Source organism: Chaetodon auriga, chromosome 18, assembly GCF_051107435.1.
Source record: "Chaetodon auriga isolate fChaAug3 chromosome 18, fChaAug3.hap1, whole genome shotgun sequence".
In the NCBI taxonomy this organism is placed as follows: Eukaryota; Metazoa; Chordata; class Actinopteri; order Chaetodontiformes; family Chaetodontidae; genus Chaetodon; species Chaetodon auriga.
The window spans coordinates 10734501-10747623 of NC_135091.1; the positions used below are offsets into that span (position 1 = coordinate 10734501).

Sequence of the window (13123 nt, forward strand, 5' to 3'; positions counted from 1 at the left end):
AAGCGTGAAGTCATTTGAATGTAAGTAACACATACTGGATGCCACAGATAAACAGTATGCAGTCTGATAAGAGTTATCTCCTGTTTCCACCCACGAGTCAAATATTAGTTTTCAACTTAATGCTCCTGCAGAACTTGAACCATTGTCTTTATATGAAAGTGTCCTTCGTGTCACAGTTTGTACGTACGCTGTTTATTGTGCAGTTCATACAGAATGAATGTATACACAGTCCTCAAGTAGCACATCTTTGCCTGACCCTAGACTGTGAGACAGTAGCACTTTTTGGATTTATGTCTAACTCAGTGTTTTTATGTCCTGGCTTGTTTGCAATAATAATATTAAAACTTAAAATTCAATAAAAGTTCACACAATTCAATGTTGGCTGAAATTCAAACAAAAAATTGGATAATAATCATAAATATGCAATGAGCATACGCACCATATGCCGAGCATTCAATAAAGAGTCACGTGATCTGCCTGCCAGCTGCACGTGCCTCCTCTCCTCCGCCTCTTTTTTTTTTTTTTGGCTGGGTGGCTCATAGTGTGTCAAGGTATCAAACTAAAAGGTACAAAATATATGTAGAAAATAAGGAAGAACTCACTTCCTGTGACTGAATGAAAAAAGTCTGTGTCCCAAAAAGAACTCAACAGTATAAAGGTGGCCTCTTCAAGAATATGCAGCAGAAAATGAGTCCCCAGTTTGAGCGTACCAGTCACACAGAGGAGATGTTCAAGTTTCTCTGCAGGTTCACTCATTACAAAAACTGTCACAGCTGATGTTCCTGATGAGCTCAGCCAATAAAAAGACCACTGGACTGTCCCGGTGAGATGCCCACGTGTTCCTGTGTCCTTGTGTGCAGTGGGTCAGGGTGACAAACGGGTTCGGAAGTTGCGAGGCCGGATCATCATGCTGACCTTCCGTAGGGAGTAATAGTCAGAGTCTTTCCAGGAGTACCAAACAATCCCATCAGGACCCAGCGGCCCTCGGCCTTTAGGGGTGTAACGGCCTCCCTGCGGGGTTAAGAAGTAGTAAACACTCATGGCTTTAAAAGATGAAATTAAAGGGCCGCCTGTGCACACTTACCCTGTAGTAGACTCCATTAAGGTTTGCATAGAAGCACTGGTTGTACCACCACCCGCCATGAGAGATCTCTGCGCAGATGTTGCCACTGTCGGGGGTGCTGAAGCCCTGCTTGTCGTGGTACCAGCTGAAAGAGTCCTGCACTGTCCCACTGAAGCCAGACACATGGAGACGGTACTGATGCTCCTCATCTTCCACACTGCGCACACACACACACAGAGAAGCAGAAGGAAATTATGCAAGAGATACAGCTGGTTGTGCATGTTTTGCTGCAACATGCAAGTAAGTTCATGCGCTTGTCAACCATTTGTGCACTGGTGCATGACAGCGACCTGAAGCTCTGGTAGAGGGCATGTTTGTGCTTGTTGCTCCAGTCCTCCAGGTTGATGCGGAGGCTGTAGTCTCCCTGGGTGCTCAGGTCATGTATGTGTTCGTTGCCCAGCCAGAACTCTGAGTGAAGGTCACCGAAACCGTCCCTGTAGTCCCTCCAGCTGCGATCAAAGCTCACTGAGCCGTCAACGCGCCGCTGGATCACAGTCCAGCCACCACCTGAAGCAAAAAGAAGGCATCACACTGGAAGGGGAAGCATATGCCATGTCTAATATCCACTTGTTCCCATCTGGCCAAAGGAGGAGTACAGCTGCTGAGCACAAAGCTGAGTGTATGCTTGCCAACTTGTTTTTGTGTGCATGTGTGTGACTTACCATCTGTGTCCATATCACAGTAGACTTCCACAGGCGAGCCGGCCAGCGATGGCACCACCCTGTAGAGGCCTGATCTCCTCACTCCATTGTAGTAGATGGAAGCACAGTCTATGGGGCAGTTCCTCACATGCTGAATCTCTGAGGGAAGATGTGAGCCAGGTTGAGTGGCAGTAAATGAACAGTGGGGCTTTGGCGCCCTCTGCTGGCAAAACACAGTATGTGAGCCTGCATGTGTGCCTGTGGGAATGTACCTGGGTGCAGAGCCTCTTGAGCATTCATCAGAGGGTTGGGACGGACGATGTTTATCAAGCACCCAGGGCTTCTTTTCACTTTATCCACCAAGAGGGTCAGATTATGGAGTTGGTTCTGAACAGAAAAACAGAGAAAACTGTCAAAACCACACAGTGAACACAGGTTTTTAACAACATGCCGAAAACACTGAAAATGAAACAGTGCTTCTGATGGGTATACCTGCAGGTCTAGGATCAGAGTGCCCTGTAGGTGCAGCAGGGTGGTGGCCTCAGCATAGTGAACCTCCAGCTCATGGAAACGATGCTCCAAGGAGATATTCAAGTGGTTCCTCTCTTCACTCTGACAGCACACATAAATACCCAATCACACAAGCATGCACATACACAAAAGCACAGGCAACAACTGAGATCTGTGTAAGAAATGCTTGAAAACCATTTTAAACAGTTTCGTTAGGGTAGAAATCTGTATTTAAAATAGGCTATACCCTGGTTTAGTTTAAAAATCTATTTCTTAGTATCAAAAAATAGTTTAATCAGAGCGCTTAAGAGTCCATTAATACTTAGATTTTTACCCATCTGCACGACAGCTATAAATGACACAATGCATATAGTCTAAGAATTGATTTTAAGAAACTAACCACACATGTAACACTAATGTAACATAATATGTTACACACACACACACACACACACACATATATATTATGTAACATATAGTACACCAACTTCACCAATTTTAGTGTAATATTTCATTCATTAATAGAAAAGTAGCAGTTTTTGGCAATGTTGCTGTGCAGATTAGCAACACTGAACTTAAAAAGGGAATAAACAGCGAATACGCAAAATGGTTGAGTGCGTTTCTTGAGTTTTGTTTAAAAATAAAATGATCTTACATTTTAAAATGAACACGGACATGAATTCATTCTGTGTTTCATTTCGCTCTCTTGGCTGCTTTAAATGTTGCAGCACTGATGCGCTGTGCCAGCTGCAGCTTCTGACAGCTTCTCCCTGCTGTCCACATTCTGTTATGTGCTCATATGCAGTGGTGAAATGATTATTTACTTCAGTGCAGATTTGCTTTAGCTGAGTATGTCCATTTTATGCTACTTTAAACTGCTACTCCTCTACATTTTGGAGGCAACTGTACTTTTTACTCCACTGCTAATCTGATACTTCAGTGGCCTTGGAGATTTAGATCATTAATACAAAGTGTACATCAGCTGCAACATCAAAGACACATTAATGCATTAGTCATTAGAATCCAGTAACATGTGATTCTGAAATGGTCATTCTGCATAATGGGCGCATTTAAGTAAATCTGATGCTAATTTTTTTTTTGCACTTTTACTTAAGTAAAAGTCAGATTTTGAATGCTATTTTTTTTCCATGCTGCAGAAATGTACAGCAAAAAATATAACTGAAAGGAATCTCCTCCATGGGTGTGTCGGGACCCACTTTGGGAACCACTAGTCTGGGTCTTTGTAGATTTGAGCCACTAGATTTCTTCTAGTCCATCTCTGTGCACACACTCGGGAAGGGCGAGTCCTCTCTTTTGAAATTTAAAGGCAGTCTCTTCACTGTGTGGTCTATTCCTAGCCTGGACATGGAGGATAACAGTAACTCCCATTACCTCAAACCCTTGAGCCCTCTCCCCCTGCCCTGTCCCCAGGTACAACACATGTGCCCTTTCCACTATCAACCTTTGGCCACTGGCTGCTCCAGCTGAGAGTAGTCTGCATAGGCTCACTGCTTGAGACGCATGAGGCAACACGTGGAAGAGTAGCAGGCTAATCCTGTTAGTGACTAAGGTCAAGGACATGCTGGGGGGAAGCCAGCTTGATGACCAGGCATGACGTTACAGTGCAGCACTGAACGCAGCTAAAGTCATGTGCTTCCTGCACTGAAATACAGCACAGGAGAGTGTTTTTAATCACAGAGTGCTCCACCAAACTGCAAACCATCATCTTTTAACAGCCAGAGTATGCAGAGAACAATTTTAGGAGTGTTGACTCCTTCATTTCAAATACTGAAAGTAAATATTAAATCAAAGGATGTTCAAGGCTGATCAAATATTTCTGTCTCGTCTGAACCATCTCTCTGAGCAGAGGAACTACAAGAAAGAAGCAAATATTCCAGCAGAAGTCTAGCTTTGAAAAGTCAGATTTAATGCTGCTGACACAGAGGAGCAGAATGAGTTTACTTTCCAAATGAGCAAAAAAGTCAGTTCTGTTACATGTTTAGTCAGTTCAAAAGAAACAGAACATCCAGAGCTCCAGCAAGACTAAAGCCAGCACTCAAAGCGGTTGACAGGATTGCTGCTGATAGTTGACCCAGGTCTGCTAAGTCCATGTGGAAATGTCACCTGCAGCTCGAGGACTTTGATGCGGTGCCGGTGGTTCCTCAGCTCCTCCTGCAGCTCGGAGATGGTCTCCTTCAGCACCACGATCTGCTGTTTCCTCTCCTCGTTCTCGTGCAGCCAGTAGGAAACCTCGTCTGTGCAGCGAAACATATCCGGGCACTTCTGCTCATCGAGCTGAGGCAGCGTGGCCACCAGCCGACACATCCCATCCTCCATCACCTGTCGGATGGAGAACAACTTCTTAACTTTCTTCTGGCAAATGAATACATTTAATTGAATCTGTCAGATTCAAAGTTTAACTGCAGCAAATTCTTTCTTTCTTCAATGTCATGCTTGCAGACATTCATGTGTCTCACAGGATGAGTCTGACTGACTTTGGTCATCATCACCATTTGGTTTTTCTGTAGTTCCACCATTTTTGATTTTGAGTGAAATTGTACATATTGCATCAAAATTTGGTGCAGATGTTCATGAGCCTCAATATAAGTACCACTGTGTCTAAGTAGCCCCATAGAGCTGCCAGCAGGGCTGTGCACTCTTTGTTCAAGTGAAGCTGCCAAACATCTTTGTAATTTATGACCTGCACAGCAGAGCATCCTTCGTTTACAGTTGGCGATAAGACAGTATATATATCTTCATAGATTTCTGAACTGTCAGAGACTTTGCCATACTGTGATAATGCAGAGGCCATCCCTTTAATAGCTCTATGTGTGTATAAGGCCAGTGTGTAAATCTATAAACAAGAATGTTTTTTGGCAATATTGTATTGAAATACTAAAAAGAATTATAATAAAAAGAAATATTGTACTTTTAACTCCAATACATTATATTGACAGCTATAATTACTGGTTTATTTACATTTACATACTATGATCAGTTTATAAAATACAGTATGATATAGACTAAACCAGCCAAAAGGTATTTAAAGCAGTTAGAATCATCAACCGGCTATGATATGAACATATTTTAATGGCTGGAAAAAAGTAAAGAATAGAGAAATTCCAAATATAGGAATGTATAAAATATAGATTTAGACCATATTAGTTATCTCATGACCCCTCCGATTTATCATGACCAAATACATCTGTAAAATACTACTTGGTACATAAAGTTTGAGCTATGTTATAATGTATTATATAATAATATATCAGTCACAGCGGCCAACCATCTGCAGAATGAGTACTTTTAGAGAGTTGTACTGGTATTTTTATTTGAGTATTCCTCCACTGCTGTCGTGCATGTTTAATTATGGCAGAGCACTACATTCATGACATTACTTTTTCAGCACTGTAACTATAGTTGGAAATGAACCATGACTCTGATCCCTGCAGAGGAGAGATGCTTCCTCACAGAGCTGACACATCTCTGGAGTAAAAGGAGGAAACAGAAGTCTCTCCTGCAGCAGCTTCTTCAGAGAACATCACACTGCTGTACTACTGAATGTTTACAGTAATTACCTGGTTAGTGTACTCCCCACACTGGGATCCCCCGCCATTGCGCTGATTGGTAGCATTCAGGTTGTCTGCTTTGGTCTCTGGAAGCAACACGATGAGGATACAGAGAGCAGAGCACACGCTCCAGCCGGGAGGGTTTGTTAAGGACAGGAGAGACATGCCTGCTGCCTAGTTAGTCTGTTCCTGCCTTGAGAGCTGGGGTGGGACACTGGAGTGTGTGTTTCACCATGTGAGGCTCTGCTGGCTCTTCCTACAAGAGGAAAAGCAGAGAAAAGTAATGCATTATGCTCCAATTGTCCAATTCATTAAGCCAACAAGACACCTTTTAGCACACAGTTGTGTTCTTTCTCTGTATAGCTGACACACACCTTTGTCTCAGTACAACTAATAGGACATAAACTAGGAAAGTGAGATTAATTAGGAGGATGGTGATCCCCTCAGCCTATCACATTACTGTAGTTTGTTCACCGGTAACTCAATAAACACACTCACACACACACACACAAGCTTGCACATGTCACCTGCTCTTAAAGCCAAACTGAGGTTCTGACTTCAGCTCAGCTTAAGATAACCGCCTCACTCAATAGCACACATGTATTCACACAAAGCATGACAGCATGCAGCAAACTGAGGGACTGTGGAGGAACAGAAGTGCGTGTGCACTTGTAGAAATGGTGGCATACTCACCCCAGTTGCAGACCACCCTCTACCCGACTCCCGGCCCATTTCAGGCTGAGGGGCTCTCTCCATTTTCTCCTCCTCCTCGCTCTCTTCTTCTCTTCCTGTATGGCTTTCTCTCTCACTCCGTGTGCCTCATGCTCATCTTCACTCTTTCCCTCTCTCTCTCTCTCAGTGTGGACATCTTAGTCCCATAATCCACCTCTAAGAGGATTCACGACTGAGGGATGGAGGGTGGCAGACAAAGAGGCAAGCACAATAAAATTATTGGTAAAAGACACAAGAGGAAACGCTGCAATATCCATTTCCTTCTTAATGTTACCATTAAATCTGCTGCTGTCATGGGAGTCTTTATTGATTGTGTCAAATGCTGTGGCAATATGTACTGAAGTGGATTTCATGCTTTTAAAGCTTTTTTGTTTCTTATTGAATATTGCGAGGAATAAACTGATCATGTTTCACACACATCATAGAAATAAAATAGTCAAACTTTTTTTTAAATGGGGAAAATAAGGAATAGGGTCCGGCTGCAGAATTGAATATATGCATCAGCAAAACACCAACATACATCAGCGCTTACAGTAAATAAGCATCACCTACAGGCACAATAATCCTCCTCAAAGCTAGTGGTAATGAAGGCTGATGTGAGTGGGAGTGTGAGGGGTGCTGATCCAATTACAGCAGCCAAGCCGCTCTTTACATCTTTCTGCCCTCGACTGTGGCTCAGCTCAGCATGCATGGTCTCCTTGTTATAAGAAAAAACTAAATGCTATTGAAAGCACAATTATTTGATTTGATGGAACTATAATGCAATGGCTATTCAAGACCCTGTTACACATATTTTTTAAACCAGCTGTCTGTACTGTGAATGTACTATATCATTTTGCAACACTGCCCTTGGCAACCCTTTCCCACGGTACTTGGTCCTTAAAGACGCCCCGCAGAGACAGACTTCTGAGCATCCACCCTCCTGCTATTTTCAAAGGATTCTGCACATCACACAGAAGACTGGGCTGTGCTTTGCTTGGCCAGTGCAGATTAAATGCATACAAACTGGATTCTGCATATAAACTCTCAGGAGTGTAAAATATCCCTCATGAAAAAGTTTTGCTGCTGTATGCATGGGAGAGAAACCGTGTGGTTCAGGCCACATGGTGGCACCATGGAACAACTTAATTACCTGCTGGCCTTGACTGCAGGTAATGAGTTTCCCCGCTTTAAGTGCCTGCATGTGCCTGTATCACATGGCCAGGAGAGAAACGATTTGCTGCTCATTTCAAACAGAAGACACTGATGCCAGATATGAGCAGGATGCTTAAAATAAGAACTAGAGCAGAATTAATGCAGAAAATCTGCTAACCTGATGGTCCTCTGGTGCCAGAACCAAGGCTGTTTAAAGAGATGAACAAATTTCTAAATTATTGTGCTAACTGGGCACTTTTGTGTCAGAAAAAGAAAAGATGATCGATTTAACCCCATATTACAATCATTCATCTTAAAGCATTTTATCAGTGCACTAACTGCTGCTACATTTGACAGGCTCAGACCCACTAACATAAAAACATCTGCTCAGAAGATCAACAGCTGCTGACGGTGTAGCTTGAAGCGTCATCGGAAATCACTGTGTAAAAAACTTTAAACAAACTTTTAGGTGACGTTACCAAGATTGTGTTTCTTCACCGTTCAAAAGTGAACCAGTGTCGATTTATGGACATAAGTTGAAAGGAGCAGTTTAGTCAGTCCTTTATTTAGACCTTTTCAAAATGTAAGCCTGCTGCTCAAAGGTGAGTTCAGAATTTTTACCTTATTTATCGCCTCTGATACAGCCTTTAGAAATTACTTCATGTCAGTAACAACACAATGAAACTCTGTTTACTTGGATTATTTGCATTTAAAGTTCTTGCTGAATTATTCATCATAACAAAAGAGCAGGCTAACATTTGTCATGATGTTAAATGGCTTTTCTCAGCATGCTGACATCAAGCTAAAAAGCTGAGGCTGAGTGATGTGACAGTTCGACAGGATGCAGGACAGGTGATGGCTTTAAGATGGCTGTGGGAGGAGGAGGAGAGGGGATGAGGGTGGGTGATATGTCACCTCCTGTGCTGGGAACATGACGTGTATGAAGAGCACATGAATAGAGTTCACAAGCAACAAAACAGAGTTTGAATTGATTTATCCAGCTCTTCTCCTCTGACTAACAATGCAGGACATTTTGTTCAATAGCTGCCTGCCTGCATCGTACCTGGAGGCCAATCATGGGTAACTAAGGAGCAAATGTCCATTACACAGGGTGAAGTAAGTGTTACTAAGAGCAAAGCAGTTGTTCCTGTTCCTGGAAAAGAAACTACATGAATATACAGCATATACGTGCGTGTATGCAGCTGAGAAGCGAGGATAATCACACACACCCAGTGAACTGTCTAAGCTCTCACACACAGCGTGTTACCCCTTTGATCTGACGGAGCCTGGTCTGCATTCTCTGAATGAAAAGAGGACCAGAAGAAGAATGAGTTCAGAAATAAAACGACTTCCATACAGAGCGCGGGGCAGAGGGTCCCTGAATGGTTTGATAAGTATGGAAATCATCTAAATCATAATGATGCCATGGCGTCCGCAGTCACCAGATATCAACCCCACTGGACACCTACGGGAGATGAAGAGGAATATCATCCAGGAAGCATGTGTTTCATCCCTTCAGTCACGTTCCAGAGAATATATGCCAAGGAGCTTTAAAGCTGTGGTTGGTGGCAGCTCAACCCCTTTATGTTTGGCATTTTGTTTGTCACCCATGTGTATGTGCACATATCTTCACAAACTTCCTTTATTTTCATCCGGTCTTAAACTGTCTCTTCCAATTCAGGGTTTATGTTAGACTGTTCACATTCCCAGGTAGTCGAATACCAACCCTTTGTCACGCCCCTCAGAATCTCATACAAACACTCAAGACACCCTTGAGCCTCTGTATCAGAGGCACTCGGCTTTCAGCTAACTCCAGTATAAACCCATCTGCAGCAAAATTAGATGCTCAGAGCAAGAGGACAGAGGATAAAGCGTGAAAAAGTCTGCATAGTGAGGAGGTCAGGGTAGAGTAAATGTACTTGCTATAACCCAACTTTTCCGAAGCCTAACCAAGTTTTTTGGTGCCAAAGCCTAAAAATGTGATCGTTTCACAACATTAACTGTATGTTAGAAAGGTTTTCTGGAGGGTGTCTCATAAAGATGCTGGGGTACATTTTATAAAGCTTCAATTCAACACAGGTTCAAAACTAAAATTCCTGGGAAGTTTCCTGGGAAGCAAATAATTGGTACTAATTAAGGAAAACAGAAATTTACATTACTGCTCCATTAAACAACAGTAAATAGTGTTTACCTGTGAACACATTTCACATTTTTTGACAGACGACCTGCTGTGAGGTAAAAGACTCTCAAGGTGTTTCATTGAAGTGGACAAATTGAACATTGTCTCTATTTGCCCATAACATAAAAGAAATATAATTGATATAATTTTTCATCCGTTGCGTGTACACCTAACACCTGATGAACCAGTTTGTATGGACACACATATTTCTCAGGATAAGACTGAACTTCTCATTGTTTTTATAGTCATTTAATGAACTCTTCAGGGTGGTTTCATTCCAGAAAGAAACTGCTGGTTCACTTTACACTGACACGGGTGAGTAACGAAGTCAGCATTCATAGCTGTGGTTGACAGGCTGACATTTTCTTGAAAGACATGGCAAGCTCCTCATTAGCAACACAGAGATGGTACCTCGGCCAATTGCGCACAAGTACTGAACATTCAGGACATTTACAAGACAGATTCATCTTTAAAGTGACATGTTTCTGAATGAATTGTTTCCACCAGCGCGGTGACCTGCACTCTTAACCTATTGTTTTCCAATAAGATCATTTGCTACAGCTCTCCTTTAACACAGATCACAAGTCATGTCATCTGTTCGTGATGCGTTGAATACAGTGAGCGGCTCTGAGTATCTGTATCAATCAATATCAATCAGTATGCGTCCCCTGTCTGCACCACTCTCAGGACAGACATATATCTTAAGCACATGCTATTACACCAGGCAGTCACTCATCATAATGCAACCGTATCCATCAGATTTCTCTTTTTCATTCTACCTCATACTGTACAAACTCTCACACACATGCACACACACACACACACACACACACACACACACACACACACACACAAACAGCCTTAGAGTTCAAGGTCTAGCTTAACGCTTCTCGCTGTAATAAATTTGAGGAGACACTAGATTTAATCTGTTCTATTCATCACTATAGCCCCCTAGGTATCATGTGTCATGTCAGCCGTATTACCTGAATGCACCACAGGGGCAATGTTAGACTTGATCTAAACCTAGAAAAAGGCAGAAACAGCCAGAAGAGGAGGGAAGAGGGTCAGGCTTACACAGGCAGTTACCATATTTGATGATAAGAGACTCTGCTCTCATCATCTGAGACTGAAGGGGGTCACAGGGAGCAAATGAACGAGGCTGCCTGCGGTGATGCGTTTCATTCGTTTGGGGAAGGAGTTGAAAAGTCCAAGGCAAGCGAGTCATGACATGCCATTTCTCCAGCTGACCTTAAATGCAACATCTGGCCTCATCTTGGCTATGTAGGATTTTTAAATTATTTCATTTATTTGTTTATTTAGTGAAGTTAAACATAAAAATGCACCCGTGATCCTTTTCAAGAAAAAATGGAGCGCTTCACTTTCCTCTGCAGCGAGCACTAATTGCAGTCCACTTCAGAAACACCACCTACCCTCATTTACCATGTCACTGGTGTGTTGGTGCATTAGTCAAGCCTCACTGCCTTGCGTGAGGGGAGACTTATCCTACTCTTCCACACTGTGGCGTGGAGGAGTATGTTAACGCATGTCTTCTAATCTAGAGAGACAGAGGTTATTTTTACAGAACACGGTGTGCATTGAACTCACTCGGTTCAGGTACAAAATGGTGTTTTGCAGAAAATGTCGTAAAAAATTAGGACAAAACAATAGATCCAAACAATTGAACAAAAGTCTTAAACATCTTTTTATTATTTTTTTAAAGTAACGAAAATACGAAATTGCAAGAAGAAAAACGCTAATTTATTACAGGACAAAGCTTTCAATCACTGGTTTTATTGGTTACATGAGTAATAACTATGTCACTCTTGTTAAAATGACTGCAAATTTAATCCTGTATTGATTTAACAGCGACTTGAGGGCAAGGCAAAGAACCTGTAAACAAAACACTGACATCCTGGATCTTATTAAGTCGGTGAACTTGATTGCTACCACTAGCATACTTACACATGCAGCAGATACAGACAAACATTGGAATTCATTTTGAATAATGGCTCTGGCTGCATGGTCCAATATTCACCCTTTCAGTTCTGTTTTGCATCTCCTGATAGAAATGTCTGGCTCTTTAGCTGCCAAAGTTATGCAGTTCGCATAATCTGGTTCTGATTTCATATACTAAGCACTCAAAGATACCCATATATCATACAGTTAATAAAACAAATGGACTATATTGATATTGATGTTTAAGGTGTCTTTATTGATTCACTACATCAACTCATGCATTGCTTAATATGCAAGAATCATTCCACCTACAAGTTGCTGCTAGCTGCCGGTAGCCTTTAAGCGGCACATCGAATCCAATCATTTCTACTCCAGGCTAAAGCTAGCTAACATAAAGATGAAAAGGCAGCAGAATATCTCTTCTTTCATCATTCACTCTTCTGCAGCTTTCTTTATTCGTGAAGCATTTCAAAGAAACAAAGCCAGCCTGTTAAACTCAGCCAGCTTGTGCTGCATCCACAATGCCAGCAGGAAATGAAAGCTTGCTTAGCAACGTTTTCACAGCCTATTAGAGGAGCTTGACCTCTGGTTGCAATGCATCCTCAGAGTGGATGCTTTGAATGCAGCTTCACTTGCTTGGTACAAGCACTTAAATAGCACTACACCTCTGATTTTAGTGCCGAAAAAAAACTTTCTTTAAAGGGCACATTTCATTGCAGAAGGATGCATGTCAGCTAGACATCTTAAGATTGAAGCAGATTTGCTGTGTTGTATCTCAAGCAGACAGCTACATAAACCCTGAAGGGTCGATCCGTGCTCCATATGTCCTTCAGCTCTTCTAGTTGTACTGTTTGTGTCTCCAGAGGCCACAGCTGCCTTGCCCTTTGCACCTCAGGACAATATGCAACGTTTCACACATTCAGTTCATCCTGAACTGACAGACCAGGTTTGCGTGTGTGTGTTACGGTGGAAGGTAGGCAGTAAGCTCCACCCCTTCAATGATGTGCACCTATTGATGGCACCTGCACTCATTAGCGCAGCTGGAACTAATCGGCCGGGCTGCTCTATAAAAGGAGGCTTGTGGCTCTGCTTTAGTTGGGTGTGTGATACCGGAGGGTTAACACCTTCAGTTGGCTCTCCTGGTTTTGTGTGTGGCATTGATGAATGAGTGTGTGAATGGTCTTAAACTCTAGTGATTCTTTCTTTTCCACAACTTCAATCCCTCCTTTTTAGTGACTCTCAATTTTTGTTTTTGGGCTCATTTCTTTTGTTCTTCCAT

General features: G+C 42.4%; 1 protein-coding gene across 1 annotated transcript; it reads right to left on the reverse strand.

Moving 5' to 3' along the window:
• Positions 1-184: 184 nt before the first annotated feature.
• LOC143336298 (angiopoietin-related protein 1) lies at positions 185-6673 on the reverse strand. Its single transcript, XM_076756369.1, has 9 exons — positions 6537-6673; positions 5853-6099; positions 4399-4614; positions 2257-2376; positions 2037-2151; positions 1786-1923; positions 1414-1630; positions 1085-1280; positions 185-1011 (listed from the first exon to the last, which is right to left on the reverse strand). The coding sequence occupies exons 2-9, from the start codon at positions 6006-6008 to the stop codon at positions 865-867; spliced, it is 1305 nt and encodes a 434-aa protein (XP_076612484.1). The 5' UTR covers positions 6009-6099; positions 6537-6673; the 3' UTR covers positions 185-864.
• Between the last annotated feature and the right edge of the window lie 6450 nt (positions 6674-13123).

Coding starts and splice junctions, on each gene's coding strand:
- LOC143336298 (XM_076756369.1), bottom strand. CDS start 6,008: ATGTCTCTCCTGTCCTTAACAAACCCTCCCGGCTGGAGCGTGTGCTCT. Junction 1,924..2,036: donor TCAAGAGGCTCTGCACCCAG/GTACATTCCCAC, acceptor ATCTTCCCTCAG/AGATTCAGCATGTGAGGAAC. Junction 1,281..1,413: donor GCCCTCTACCAGAGCTTCAG/GTCGCTGTCATG, acceptor GTGTGTGCGCAG/TGTGGAAGATGAGGAGCATC.